This window comes from Neolamprologus multifasciatus, chromosome 20 (genome assembly GCF_963576455.1).
Source record: "Neolamprologus multifasciatus chromosome 20, fNeoMul1.2, whole genome shotgun sequence".
In the NCBI taxonomy this organism is placed as follows: domain Eukaryota; kingdom Metazoa; phylum Chordata; class Actinopteri; order Cichliformes; family Cichlidae; genus Neolamprologus; species Neolamprologus multifasciatus.
Genome location: NC_140458.1, coordinates 30,424,054 through 30,440,166, shown reverse-complemented (window position 1 = coordinate 30,440,166; position 16,113 = coordinate 30,424,054). Strand labels below are relative to the sequence as shown.

General features: G+C 38.7%; 1 protein-coding gene across 1 annotated transcript; it reads right to left on the bottom strand.

Moving 5' to 3' along the window:
- Positions 1–280: 280 nt before the first annotated feature.
- Positions 281–15,759, bottom strand: LOC146495243 (uncharacterized). Its single transcript, XM_085146153.1, has 8 exons — positions 15,632–15,759; positions 15,007–15,147; positions 12,834–12,952; positions 12,608–12,709; positions 1,724–1,734; positions 1,325–1,617; positions 793–930; positions 281–575 (listed from the first exon to the last, which is right to left on the bottom strand). Exons 1-8 carry the CDS (start codon positions 15,645–15,647, stop codon positions 442–444), a joined length of 954 nt encoding a protein of 317 aa, XP_085002279.1. The 5' UTR covers positions 15,648–15,759; the 3' UTR covers positions 281–441.
- Positions 15,760–16,113: the final 354 nt, after the last annotated feature.

Genomic DNA, 16,113 nt, shown 5'->3' with positions numbered 1-16,113 from the left:
ACACATGTCCACATCCGTTGGAGCAGCACTTCTCATTATTGGGGCATTCTCTGTCTTTAGAGCAAGATTCGGTACAATCTGCGTGTATGTAGTATCTGACAGGGCACACTCCTGGCTTTGCTATAAAAAAAACAACAACAACATCCATTTAGACAAGGAGCTCTTGAAAATGCAAATGTGGCTTTTATTAGAAGAAACTTAATTTTTGTACTACTTCGAGTGCTTTTATTTAATGAGATTGTTCACACACACTCTTAAGAAGACATTAAACATCGTCTAAGCGCCAGCGAGGACACACTCCTGGCTTTGCTGGAAGGAAAGAGAAATTAGCGCAGACAAAGAACTCTGACCAGAGAGGGTGGTAAATGTGGATTTAACTTGAAGAAATTTTATTATCTGTCAAGGTTTAACCAAAGATTTACCACACACACCAAGAAGAAATTAAACATTGTGACACGTACTGGGAGCAGGAGGGACGCAGACTTCTTCACCATCACAGATACAGCATATGTGGCTTCTAGGACAGTTCTTACACCCCTTACGTGACAGAGCAAGATTAAGATGGCGTGGGCATTCTGGTTTTGGAGGAAGCAGTAAAGTAGAAAAGGACATGGATGAGCTGTGGTAAATGAAGTCAGTCTTATAAAGCTGTCTGATTGCCAGTTTGGCTGTTTAACAAAACAAACCAAACATGCACATTTTAGAAGGAAACCGTGTGCAGTAGATTATAAACTGAACAAATCTGAGTCAAAAGAAACTTGGTTGTTAAAATGTCACTTTGTTCAATCTCACCTGACAATGGAGCCATGCACACATGTCCACATCCGTTGGAGCAGCACTTCTCATTATTGGGGCATTCTCTGTCTTTAGAGCAAAGTTCAGCACAGTGTCCAAAGTTTAAGCGCGGGCGAGGACACACTCCAGGCTTTCCTGGAAGGAAACAGAAATTAGTGCAGACAAAGAACGCTAACCAGAGAGGGTGGTAAATGTGGATTTAACTTGAAGAAACCTTTTTATCTCTCATTCTACTGACTGAGAATGTTTGACCAAAAATTTACTCCACACCCCTCTCAAGAAGTCTGTCTCTAGGACAGTGCTCACACCCCTTACATGACTGATCAAGCTTAAGATGGCGTGGGCATTCTGGTTTTAGAAGAAGCAGTGAAGCAGAAAAGGATATGAATGAGGTGTGGTAATTGAGCCAAAGGTTATGATGCTGTGTGGTCCCCAAACAGACCATATAACTAACTAACAAACATGCACATTTCAGAAAGAATTGTTAAGAAGACAGTTATGAGCTGTAAAAAAGAAAAACCCAACTCACCTTTGACAATGCCACCAGTTTTCACTGTGGAAAAAACAGTGCCAAAGTGCACCAATGCACAAAGTGCTACAATCAATACACAAACTGTAGACGAGCCTGTGTCCATGTTCACCTCTTGCTCAAAAGAATGTGCACAACCACTGACTGAGTGGCCAGTTGAATGATGCTGGATCGTTGTGCTTGTAGTCTTATATTCTCTCTGATAAGGTGTCATATCAGAAACATTTAGTTTTTTACGTTCCTTGTTGCTGAAATGATAATATGAATCTTGTGTTTGCATCTTAGTAATACATCTACACAGTATTTAATATCTTCTTCATATAGCAAGACAACAACGACATGCTCATGAAGAACATTAAGAAGATTTTTCCCACAATTGACTTTCTTATATTGCTATACCTTGTTGGTACCTACGATTTATAAAAGTATCAAATTAATCACATATTTCTCCTGGTTCTCTCATATCTATCATATCTATCTTGTTCAGTCCCCTGCTTCCTTGTGTACACTGTGTCCTTGTTTATTTTTTGATTGTTCCTGTTCTTCAGATGAAGCTATGAAGTTATCTAAATCACATTTAACAACGAGGATTTATTGTACGCATATCCATTATTTCTGATACCAGAATTTTGTTCAGTCTCACCTAATGTATATGACATTATTGTTTTGTAGGATAACAAATTAATATCTTGACTCTAAACAAATCCATATACCTGCATTTGAATTTATTTATTTTTTTCATTTCTTGTCTGTTTAGCCTTTCTACCAAGTTCCAGACAGGCTTTTTGCCAATTTGTCACTTTGTTCTTCTTTTATCTGTTGTAGATGATACCAACGAAACATCACTATATGTCATATCCGTGATAGTAGGAACAGGGAGAAATTAACGAGATTGTCTGCACAATTACAACTTGTTTCTGCATGAGCTGACACACAGCTTAGTGTGTATTAGATTTCAGATCTTCAGATAAGTCTCACTGAGCTCCTTCTGCCTGAGTATGTGATTGGGTCCCCTGACTCTGATAAAATGGTGCCAGCACACACATTTACTGCTGTCTCATGATGTAACACCCAACATGTTTTTATTGCATTTGTAGATCGATTGTAAAAAGTATTCCAAACTAATTAGAAGTAAGGAAATAGCTCTAATGAAAACCCATCATGAGACAAAATGAATACATTAAGTAAGTCAGTAAAATTGTATTTATATAGCACCTTTCAGGATAAATATCACAAATGATTCAGAAAAAATTTGAAAACATAAAAACAAAAAGTAGTCTCTTTAAATTTTTGGCCTTGTATGCTGTGGCATCAGCAGGCCCTGAACACGTCCTGGATGGCCGGCCTCTGGCTCAGTTGGCTGTGGGCGTTCCGTCCAGGGCCTCCTTATTCCCTTTGCTGGGAAACCCAGCATTTCTCCAACTGCTCCATATGATAATTATGTGAATAACAAAATAAAAATAAATCAACAAAACAAAAAGACTAGTAAGAAGAGCCTACAGAGGCTCATCTTGGAAAAGCTAATGTGTTTGACACAACAAAGCATTCAGACATTGATTCCGTTTACTAAAATAACTGTCAGATTGGAGAAGTTAAGCATAAGAAAATAATAAAAATTGAATGGGTTAACTTGAAATTTCTATTTCTGCACTGACTTGATTAAAACACAAAACTCTGTTTGGAAGATGATCACACTTATAAATATGTTCTCATCTATATCAGACTAGTCCATCAGCTGCAGTAAATCAGGGGTTTTATATCTGAATTGTAACTTTCACACATTCCTTTCACATTACGGTCAAGTAATGTCAGATATTTAGGAATAAACCTTTCACATGTTCTGCTACTAAAAATAATAGATAATGATGATCTCTCATCATGTTGGAATACGTTACTGTGAACAGACAGGGAACCAGACAGAGATCAGTTTGACTTTTGTTTATTTATGTTTTCCCATTCTGGGTTGGCACCGACATGTTCTCCAAAGACCATATCCCCGCTACAATTACCTATATCACTCATGGGGAGAGTTGCCTCAATTAAAGTTATGTTTCTGCCTAAAATAAGCTATTTGTTTTCACAGATCCCTAATAAACCTTTGTGATGAGATGTGTTTCAGGGGGCAGTGAGGAGGCTGGTCATCATACTGGGCAGTGAGCAGTGGTGAGGAAACAGAGGCATCAACGTGCTGGAAAGCAGTGTGCTGCCAAACAGACAAGTTCTGTGTGTGCGAGTGTGTGCACAATAAAATAAGCCAAAATGGTCGCTCCCTGGCTGTGTGTGGGGTCCTTAGCGCTACAAACCCTCTATTGAGCGCTAAGGACCCCACAATATGTTTAAGCCACTAGTTTTTATGGAAAAAGAAACCATCAAGAAGTTTAGAAGTTCTACAAAAACACAGCGAATTACCTCATTTAATCATTATCTCTAAGTCAATAGTCAATTGGTGATGGCCAGAGGGGCCGATGGTGCGATATGGCAGCCTCGCTTCTGTCAGTCTGCCCCAGGGCAGCTGTGGCTACAACTGTAGCTTGCCTCCACCAGTGTGTGAATGTGAGAGTGAATGAATAGTGGCATTGTAAAGTGCTTTGGGTGCCTTGAAAAGCACTATATAAATCCAATCCATTATTATAGGTTGCTACATGTTTCAAAATGGATCGGACCAAGTGGTATGGGCAACTCATGGCTGGGCCTAGAACCAGCTCAAAGCATCAAAGCTGCTTAAAAGCCATAAACACCTTTCTCACAGCCATATGGGAATTTTTTTTAAAAAGTTTTCACTTATTCCATGTGAACTAACACCCGTTTGAAACAATCCAGATATTTGACAGGAAAAAAAAATACATAATTTTCAGTCATGGCACAAGAAAGATAAAAATTATCTAGAGTGCATTCAAATCAGGGATAAGTTTGTCTTGTTTACAGTGGACAGGACCATTCATGTGGCTTTGCTGTGCTGTGTCCTGCTCTTTCTTTATTCTTTCCACATCTGCTCAGTTGTTCCTTCAGCCCCTTGGCTCTTCACTATTTTCCTGTGCTCCTTCTTTCTTTCTTTTTTAACAAAAGTAATCTGTAGTCCTTACCGTCTCATGACGAGAGTTGGCAAAAGTGCAGACATCCTGTACTGAAGTAGAATTACAGATACTATCATTAAAAAATACTCCAGTAAAAGTTGAAGTACTGATTCAGCTTCTTCACTCAAGTAAAAGTGAAAAAGTACCAGCTGTGAAATGCACTCAAAACAAGAAAGTAAAAGTAGCTCTTTGAAGAACCTTTCTACCACCCATTTTTATGGCATGCCAACAGAACCTTGCTCTACATTAATGTAATGATAAAATAATATTATCTTATGGGAATATAAACTTTATGTTAGTCTGTATTTTAATTCTAAGGAATGCACTCAGCTTGAATCAGTAAAGTAAGACATTAGCAGAGAAAAAGAAGAAAAAAATAGCTCTATTTTCTTTTGGCTACCACGTAGAGGGTGCCTTTACCTGTAAACAGGAAAATGAGTAGGGAAGAGGTTAAACTGGGATTCAGTAGGTGGAGGAATCAGTTGTAGTGGCTCAGTTCACAATAACTTCTATTGAGAGCTCCAGTTAATTTTCTTAGTGTACGGGCTGTAATCAGCTGGCCTGCTGAGGTTCACTCCTCTTTGTGGATTTACACACCTTAATTTAACAGATGTTTCATGAGTTGTCCTGGCTGATTTCCATCCTCTACACTGGCACTACACTGCTGTCTTTATATTAGACACTATAAAATTGGTATGAAGGTGCAATTTGGTGAATAAATCTCAGCATCATCAACTTAACTTCAGATTCACCTCTAGGCAAGGCAAGTTTATTTATATAGCACAATTCAACAACAAGGTGATTCAAAGTGCTTTACAGAGACATTAAAAAACAAAAACAATAAAAAGCATGATTTAAAATTGATTAAAAAAAAACAGTAGATAAAATCAGAACAGTAGATAAAATCAGTATTTAAAATATAAGTTTTGAAATTTAAGCTTAAAAGTGTGGATTTGGTGCTTTATTCAAATACAGCTGAGAATAGGTGAGTCTTCAACCTGGATTTAAATAGACTGAGTGTTTCAGCTGATCTGAGGCTTTCTGGGAGTTTGTTCCAGATATATGGAGCACAAAAGCTGTATGCAGCTTCTCCGTGTCTGGTTCTGACTCTGGGAACTGATAAACAAAAAAACGTATCCAGATGACCTGAGGGATCTGGAAGATTCATACTGGGTCAGGAGGTCACTGATGTATTTTGGTCCTAAACCATTCAGAGCTTTATAGACCAGCATCAGAACTTTAAAGTCTATCCTCTGACGGACAGGCAGGTCCTGTTGAGACATCAGATCTTTTATCCTTGAAATATTCTTGAGGTGATAGTAAGCTGATTTTGTTATTGTCTTAATGTGTTTTTCTAAGTTTAGGTCTGCATCCATCACTACACCCAAATTTCTCGCCTGGTTTGTGGTTTTTAGGTGTATAGATTGAAGTTCTCTGGTGACCTGTAATCGTTTTTCTTTGGCATCAAAGACTATTACTTCAGTTTTGTTTTTGTTTAGCTGGAGAAAATTGTGACACAACCAGTCATTAATTTCCTTAATGCATTTACCAAGAGCCTGTACAAGGCCTTGGTCTCCTGGTGACATTGTGATATATATTTGTGTGTCATCTGCATAGCTATGATAGTTTATTTTGTTGTTCTTTATAATCTGTGCCAGTGGGAGCATGCAAATGTTAAACAGAAGGGGTCCCAAGATGGAACCTTGGGGAACTCCACATGTGATACTTGTCTGCTCAGATGTGAAGTTACCTATTGATACAAAGTATTTCCTGTTTTCTAAGTATGTTTTGAACCAGTTTAGTACAGTTCCTGAAAGACATGCCCACTTCTCCAGTCGTTTGAGTAATATGTTGTGGTCAACTGTAACAAATGCTGCACTGAGATCCAGCAAAACTAAGACTGACATTTTCCGCTGTCTGTATTCAGACATATGTCATTAAACACTTTGGTCAGAGCGGTTTCAACGCTGTGGTTCTGTCTAAAACCTGACTGGAAGGCATCATAGCAGTTATTCTGTTTTAAGAAGTAATTGAGCTGTTGAGAAACTGCTTTTTCAATGATCTTACTTAAAAATGGGAGATTTGAAATCGGCCTGTAGTTGTTCATTTGTGTCTTGTCAAGATTGTCCTTTTTCAGTATAGGTTTAATTACAGCAGTTTTTAGTGGTTCTGGAAACACACCTGACATTAAAGAAAAGTTGACGATCTGTAACAGGTCTGACTCCAAAGTCTTTGAGACCTTTCTGAAAAAACTTGTTGGCAGGACATCTAAACAGCAAGAGGAGGAGTTCAGTTGACCTAGGATGTCCTCCAGGTCTTTGCTGTTAATAGGGTGAAACTGTTTGATGGTGTTTAAACAGTTTTTCAGTGGACACGGTATATATCCTGAATATGCTGTTGATGTACCAATTGCTTGTCTAATCTTTTGGATTTTGTCTGTGAAGAATTTGGCGAAGTCATTGCAGGCCATGGTCGAATGAAGTTCAGCTGTCACTGACACAGGAGGGTTTGTTAGCCTGTCAACTGTAGAAAATAAGACCCGAGCATTATGACTGTTTTAGGTGATGATGTCAGAAAAGTAGGACCTCCTTGCACTCCTCAGTTGTAAATTATAATTGTGAAGTTTCTCTTTATAGATTGACATCTATAAAGAGAAACTTCACAATTATAACTGGAATGAACCTGGAGGTTTGTTTTTCTCCATCTGTGCTCAGCTTTCCTACACTCTCTTTTTTCATTTTTCACCAGTGTGGAGTTTCTCCAGGGAGACTTTTTTCCTTCCAGAGATCCCATCACCACAGCTGAGGTAAGCGCAGCCACCTCTGTTTCTGAACTGTCCACTGAGTCATGGCTGCCCCCAGTTGATCTTAGCCACCTGAGTCCGGACCAACAGGAGTCAGTTGAAAAGGTGCTAAGGGAAGAGTGTGAGGCGTTCTCTCGTAGCAGCACAGACATAGGCTGTATCCCTTCACTATAAATGTAAATCAGGCTCAAAGATGATACACCAGTCCAGAGGGCCTATGCTTCTATTCCTAAACCCCTCTACAGGGAAGTGAAGGAGTATATTCAAGAGCTGATTGTCAAGGGATGGGTAGTGAAGTCACAGTCGCCATATGCTGCTCCAGTCATTTGCATAAGGAAGAAGGATGGGTCTTTACGTTTGTGCATCGATTACTGTCTCTTAAACAACAAGACTGTGCCAGACAGACACCCACTTCCCCGGATCCAGGATCTCACAGACTCGCTAGGTGGTTACAGCTGGTTCTCGATCCTGGATCAGGGTAAAGCTTATCATCAAGGTTTCATTGCAGAAGGCTCAAGGTACCTGACGGCATTCATTACCCCGTGGGGTCTCTACGAATGGGTGAGGATACCCTTTGGACTGTCGAATGCCCCAGCAGCCTTCCAACGGAGCATGGAAGAAATGCTTGACACCCTCCGAGACGAGTGCTGTATCCCTTACCTTGACGACGTGCTTTGGTTTTCCAAGTCATTCGTGCTACAGAAAGTCCTCCAAGCCCTACAACGGCATGGTGTAAAGCCGGTCCCCAACCCCCGGTTCCCGGGGGTTGGGGACCGCTGCTTTAAAGGATGGAGATGAATGTGTAAACGAGTTGATCTCCACAAGAGATCAACTTTTCAAAGAACACTTTAAACAGTGAGTACTGGCATTTATCCAGGGATGAAAGTTTAAAAACGGGCACAAACGTTGACTTAAAGACTGATAACAAACTGTTATTAGTCAGGGAGGACAATACAACACAGCGCAGTAAAAAGGATCCTTATTCCTCACCTTAAAAAACATGAGAAACTGTTACTAACAGTTATCTTTACAATTTATTGCACTATGTGTTTACACGTTGGATGAGTTTAGCCAAAATGCATTAGAAATTGACTATATTTTTAAATTCTTAAGATCAAAGGACCAAGTAGCAAGATATATATATATTTTATCATTTATTAAAACTTATCTTCTTTAGCGACTGTACATTCTTTAACTAATGCTTTTGATAAAAATTTATGCTTTAAGCTGATAACCTGTATTTGAGAAAAGCAACAGTCTTCTGTGGTGAAACAATTTAAGACAGGTCTACCAAGCAATCAGTTTTGTTCACCTTAAACGATGAAAAAATCATTCAAGAATGCATTATGAGAGGCATTATATTAAGATGAGAAACAGAGTCAAATATTTACATCCAGTTTCAGTAAAGATTTCTCATAAACATTACACACACAGGCAGTCCAGGAGAGCACAGGCTTGAGCCCTAATGAGCTTGTGTTCAGACATAGTGCGCATGGACCCTTGGCTGCATTAAAGGATAATGGGGTTGATTCAGAAAAACTTGGCTGTCATTGTAAATGGATTTAGACGCCAATTGTTTGTAGCTGGTTTTATGGCAAAATGCACAGACTGGAATGAAGAGTGTGAATGATTGTGGCACAAAACATCGTCAGTTTAATCCTGGGGATCAAGTTGTGGTGCCAATTGTGGGATCTCTATTCCAGGCCTGATATACAGACCTTCATATGGTCAGAGAAGCTTTCTGATCTGATTTAGTTTCAACATCAAAAAGGACAAAGTCAGTTCAGCTTTGTCTTATTAACAAACTCAAACTGTATCATATAAGTGACATCCACATCTGCTCAGTTGTTCCTTCAGCCCCTGGCACTTCACTATTTTCCTGTGCTCCTTCTTTCTTTCTTTTTTTTATTTTTTATTTTTAAATTCATCTGTAGTCCATACCATCTCATGACCAGAGTTGGCAAAAGTACAGATATTCTGTACTTAAGTAGAATTACAGATGCTATTGTTAAAAAAAAAAACCCAAAAAACTACTCCAGTAAAAGTTGAAGTACTGATTAAGCTTCTTCACTCAAGTAAAAGTGAAAAAGTACCAGCTGTGAAATGGACATGCCACATCTCCTGGTGATTAATACATGAACAGAATTGCCTTTCATGCATTATTGTTCAGGGTCAAATTGGTTTGTTGGACAAAGTCAGTTCAGCTTTGTCTTATAAACAAACTCAAACTGTATAATATAAGTGACCAAAATTCTAGTCAGAGTGTTAAGGACATTGTGCACCCTGTTTTGTCTGTTTCTTAGTGGTTAAAGTATACCTGTTTGTTTGGTGATGTACCATTTTGCACTGACTGGATTGAACATGATATTGATGTTGGAGATGTACAGCCAGTTAAGAAGTGATTCTATCGCAGGTCACTGGAAAAGCTTAAACATATGGGTGCTGAAGTTTCTTTTATGCTCTGAAATGACATTGCTTTTCCATCTATCCTGGTGCCAAAGCCAGATAAAACAATTTGTACAGATTTAAAAGTCAATTCTGTAATAAACTCTTTTCTGTTCCCACGAATGGATGACTGTATTGACCAGGTTGGATCGGCCACATTTTCAAGTAAATTTGATTTGCTTAAAGGTTATTGGCAGGTGCCATTGTAGGCACGGGAACAGGAAATATCACCTTTCACTACCCCTTCTGTTCTTTATTCTCATAAAGTCATACCATTTGGTTTAAGAAATGCTCTGGCAGCATTTCTGTGATTAATGAATAAAGCTGTGACCGGCTTAGAGGGTCACTGACAAGTAGGATGCTCATCTTCATCGCATCCAAGCATTGTTTGATCGACTGGCTAATGCCAAGCTTACTATTATTATTATTATTATTATTATTATTACTATTAACTTGGCTAAATGTGAGTTTGCTAAGCTGATGGTGATCTATCTTGGCCGTGTGGTGTGACAAGGGCGTGTGGTTGCAGCAATTGAGGAGCATCTTCCTTCAGCAACATAGAAGGAACTCCAAAGATTTATTGATTTATTGATTTATATAGCACTCTCAACAATAATATAAAACAGATGAACATAAAACAGTACAGTCAAACTTACAGCAAAAATGGAATTAAAAGCTAGTCTAAATAAATTATTCTTAAGATGATGTTTAAAAGAATAAATACAATCCAGGCAACGTAAAGATGGAGGGAGAGAATTCCACAACCCGGGGGCCACTGCTCTAAAAGATCTATCACCTCTGGTTTTAAAACATGTTCGGGTGACTACCAACAGCCTTTGATTAGATGATCTCAGGCTGCAAGAGGGAGTGTGAGGCTCTAAAAGATCCTAAATATAAACAGGAGCGTCATGATTCAAAGCTTTAAAAGTCAGTGAAGCCTGTGAACTTCAAGTTTAGTTGATTTCCAAAGGCGTTCTGCTTTCCTAAAGAGTCAAAGTAAAAACCTTTCCACTGTTGTATTCCCACTGACTGAGTTGTTGAAGTGTGCGTCCTGCATGACACATTGCCGCAGATCTCAAAATGGTTGTGCGCGCCTAACAGTTTTATTACCAGCTCTCTCACTCTAGTCTAAACAACAGTGTCTCAGTAACTTTCCACTAGAAGATGGTCCCGTTATCTACTTTTTCCCAGGCAAGCGTGGGCGAGAGTCTACAGCATTCTACGCCCCAAGGACACGTAGTCTAATGCCTTTATTTCAGGGCCGTGTCCACCTAATACTACACTATATGGTTATATGGCATTTTAGTTAATATAAAGCATAGAATTAAGGCACTTGAAATAATTTCATCTCAACAATGTCAGCTAGCGTTTGACAATGTTGTGCTTCACTCCTGTTTTAGCAGCTCCATGTTTTGATAGTGCATTTACAATCCTGGTGGATGCCAACCAAGTGAGCGCGGGGGCAGTCTTGCTGCTGTTTGTGACAATGTGTCATCAATTTTCTAAATAAATAGCCCCCAAAAGTTGGTTTTATTCATCTAGACAGAATGAACAGTATCATTCTCAGTCGGAGAAATGTTTCGTCATTCAGCCAATTGACTTCTTGACTTCGAGTGACTGAAATGAGAAACTTTCAGTCACTATGTAAATATACTGTTTACAAGTAGATTTGCTTCTCCCACTGAAAACGTTACGTCCAGATGAACAAAATCAAATTTTGGGGATTTCTTTACCTGGATAATTGAGCATGTAACAAGACTCATTTCTAAAGGTGTTATTGACATGAAATTCTCACCCGATGTCGTCAACAACCCATCCAATTCACACATGCAAAGACATCAACCCATATATGTCCATAAATTACGTGTAATAATGAGAAATGACACAGGGGAGCATTCTTGCTGGAAATGTATTTAATACTTCATGCAAACGCCTTTCTTGGTGTTGACAGCTTCAAGACGCCTCCTGTGTGGAGAAACTAGTCACATGCATTGCTCAGATGGGATTTTAGACAAATCGTCTACTGATAGATGACAGCAGATTTCCTTAAAATCAAGAATGTGTCATTACATTTTTCTATTCATCCTTCCTTTAGTTATAGGAAGCATGAAAAACAGCCCCACACTAGGATGTTCCCAACTCCAAACTTTATTGTCAGTATTGCATGTTTGGGGTGAAATTCAGTGCTTTTTAAACTCCATGGTGTGTATTATAGTCTACAGAAATTTCTGTTTTGGGCTCATCTTACCACAGAATATTCTTCTTCCAATATTTCACAGGCTTGTCTAAAATGTTTTTCAGTAGACATTAAACATTCTTCAGCATGCTTTTGCTTCAGCAATGGAGTCTCGTGTGGCGAGTGTGCATACAGGGCATGGCCTGAATGCATGACCTATTGTTCTCACCACCAGGTGGAGAACATGTTTCAGTGTTTCTATCAGACTTTTATCTTATTTTTGGTTCTGTTTTTTTTTTTGTTGTTGTTGTTGTATCTGTGTGTGCTTTTTAGCCCTTTACCAAAAATTTATTTTGCACTGATTTTAGTTACATTTTGAATGTTAAATACAAATATTTAAGCATCATAAACGTTTGCATTTGATCTGTTGAACCTCACAGACTTTTGAAATCAGAGACCTATTACAAATGTGTAGCAAATCAACAGGTGAGGGGCAATTTATATTGTTTTATATAAAGAAACAACACACAATGCATCATTCTATAACTCTTTTATTAGAAGTGGAACAGATATACTACTCATTGTGAAACACTGTTTCTTGAATACAGTGTTTTTACACTAAGGTAAGATTGCATGATGTAAATAAGAAAACAAGAAAATAATGCAAACAGGCCGCTTTTTCTTTGTAAGAAAAACGTGTAAGAGAGACATGATTATCATCAGAAACAGAAAGTCTTAATAACGTTAACGAAAGAAAAAAGTGATTTCTAATCAGCAGAGCTCACTGCAGGTGTGGTCACAGCACTTCTGATGTCCTGGACCCTGACCATCATGATAGTAGTACTTGGCACACATGTGGAGGCCTCAGGTGACCACCGGTCGGGGGACTTAACAGATACACCAAAATAGAGAATATGATTAGTTACAAAATGCCTTTAACCACTAAAAAAGTGTTTAGGGAGTGTTAGCTACTTATCATTGTTCATATCTCACCCGTGTAAGGCTCTATGCAATGACAACCACATCGACTGAAGCAGCACTTCTCATTATCGGGCAGTCAATGTCATTAGAGCAAGATTCAGCACACCTTCTGTCATCCAACAGTCTGAGAGGACACACTCCTGGCTTCACTGAAAAAAATAAGAAAACATTAAAGACAAAGAACTTTAACCAGAGAGTGTTACACTTTCCCTCTGCAAAATATCCCATGAGGCTATTAAACCCCAGCAGTGATGGGAATAATGGCGTCACTTTTTTCAGTAACGAGTAATCTAACTAATTACTATTCCTATCGTTACAACGCCGTTACAGTTACTAACAAGAAAACGCGGTCCTTTACTATTTTTCAACAAACAGACGGTTGTAGCTGTGTTCAGTTTACCGCATTTTATATCAATTGCACGGAAGTAGCTGTAAGTAATCTGGACGCTACAGCTTTAAGCAGCTGCGCACGCTCCCGCGGACGGTAATCACATGATCACTGTCTAGCACAGAGGTGGGCAATCTCAGTCCACGAGGGCCGGTGTCCCTGCAGGTTTTAGATGTGTCCTCGAACCAACACAGCTGATTTAAATGGCTAAATTAGCTCCTCAACATGTCCTGAAGTTCTCCAGAGGCCTCGTAAAGAACTAATCATGTGATTCAGGTGTGTTGACCCAAGGTGAGATCTAAAACCTGCAGGGACACTGACCCTCGTGGACTGAGATTGCCCACCCCTAGTCTAGCACAACCAACAACACCTGGAGCTAAGGGGACAAATCAATCCCATGAGTGCTGCTGTTTGACTGAGGAAGAATAAAGTAGTCGTGGTAAGCCAATCACACGACCACTTAAAGACAAAGCAACAAGGTGATATATACCAGCTTTTAAATTATGTTGATGGGCCACGTAAAACCAGAGTCATGATAAACAATATATACACGGCGTTTTTTCCTCAATAGTTTCGTCACGCTTACTGTCTAAGGGCAGCGCTAGCAAGCACGCTTTGCTTATGAGCAAAAAACAAAAAAAAACAGGAAGTTTTAGGAGTGACAGAGAGAGAGAGAGAGAGAGAGAGAGAGAGAGAGAGCAGAAAAAGAGAGAGCGAGTTTTGAGATGTGAGACATTTGTGACGTTTAGCGTGTTTGGAGTGTGTAGTTAATGTGTTGTCTTGTGTAGTTAGTGTGTAGTGTTGTGGATAGTTTTGTGTTGTGTGTCAGAACAATGAAGCGACTGCTGTCCCCAGATAGAGAACAGGAGTGATACACCTGCTGCTGTCAGACCTGCAGGTATCAGGCTGTGATGTTTCCTTTATAGTGGACAGAAATTATTTTTTTGGAGTGGCACAAATAATTTGTGTGGCATCTTATTGAATGCTGAACAGCTGATTGTTCTGTAAATAGTTTGAAATGGTTATTTAAAAAATCAAGGTAAAAGGTAAATGGATGCAAATAACTTTGTTGTTTGCGAAACTTGTGCATAGGATTTTAAAACTGACAATTTATATTTACATTTAAAGTTATTAAATATGATTCATGTTTGTGGTTGTTACAGTAAAAAATATAACTTTTTCTACTCTGATTTTATGTTTTTGCCTGATTTTAGATCAGTTGTGGTAATACACTATGTCAAAATGAAAACATAACTGTAAATTCAGACACGTGAGGTTGTGCTGAAAAGAATAATACTAAAGAAGGCAAAGTAAATAGTTTTTAAAGGTAAAAGTAAAATCAAAAGTAGTTAAAAATGGCCAATTATACCCTGGACCCCAGAGGGTTAAAAAATTTTTTTTTTTTTTAAGTAACGCAATAGTTACTTTTCAAGTAATTAATTACTTTTAGAATATTGTAACTCAGTTACTAACTCAGTTACTTTTTTGAAGAAGTAACTAGTAACTATAATTAATTACTTTTTGAAGGTAACTTGCCCAACACTGAACCCCAGTGACCATGTGGTTGTTTGCAGCATCCAAACAACTGCATGGTCATAAAGAAGAACCACTTTTCACAACATAATCCACAACTCATCATCTTTTATCTTCTCTTTTTTTTTTAAAAAAATTCTTAAAATAAAAATACTGTAACTAAGTTACTGCTGTAACTTTTGAATTTCCCCAGTGTGGGATTAAATAAAGTGTATGTCGAGCTGTTTTATATGATGTGATACAAAAGATATGCTGTAAACAGTCACTTTGTTCATTTCTCACCTATGTAAGGTGCCATGCATTCATGTCCACATCCATTGGAGCAGCACTTCTTTTTATCAGTGCAGTCGCTGTCTTTAGAGCAAGATTCTACACATGGTCCAAAGGTTGGGGGATGTCTGAGAGGACACACTCCTGGCTTAACTGAAAGGAAAACAAAGTCAGTATAAAGATATTTGGAAATATGAACTTGAAGCTGTAAAGCCAGAAAGAAGTGTGATCATGTGAAATGAGGTATGAAGTCTGTGATTTGTGATTAAAAAATTAACTAAAATCTTACCTAAGAGTGTGTGACAAATATGAAACATTTTATTGTCTTTTTAAGACGATGTGTACTCAGCACTGTCGTCTGATTCAATAATCATTTCTACCCTATGACTCATTATTTAACTTTTTTTTCACCCTAGTGATCTTTAGTTCAAGTTCTTAGCTCTCTATTTTGCCCTGATTCTGTTTCCCAGTGGGAGGCTACTGTACCTCATACTGGTGATCCAGATGATTAAACTGTAGTTTTAAGTCAAATTTACAATTTATTTTTTATATACATGATATCGATGATATAATAAACAGATATCCTGTAGGTCATTTTCACTTTGGGGTGGTCTTTGCTGCTTTGTTCTTTTTTCACCTATATCTGGAACCATGCACTCATGTCCACATCCGTTGGAGCAGCACTTCTCACTATCGTGGCAGTCACTGTCTGTAGAGCAAGACTCAACACATGGTCCAAGGGCTGCGGGAAGCCTTGTGAGGACAAGCTCCTGGCTTCACTGAAAGGAAAACAAAGTCAGTCAGAAAATATGGACTTGACGCTGTAAAGTGAGAAAGAAGTGTGATCAGCTGTAGGAAATGAGGTGTGAAGTCTGTGATTTGTGGTTGCCAAATTGTTTGCTGAACAGAAAGCAAATGAGAAAATAACCTACATATTTAGATATAATACAAGGCTACTTTGTTCATTTCTCACCTATGACTGGAGCCATGCACTCATGTCCACATCCGTTGGAGCAGCACTTCTCATTATCGTGGCAGTCACTGTCTTTAGAGCAAGATTCGGTACAATCTGCGTGTATGTAGTACCTGACAGGGCACACTCCTGGCTTTGCTATAAAA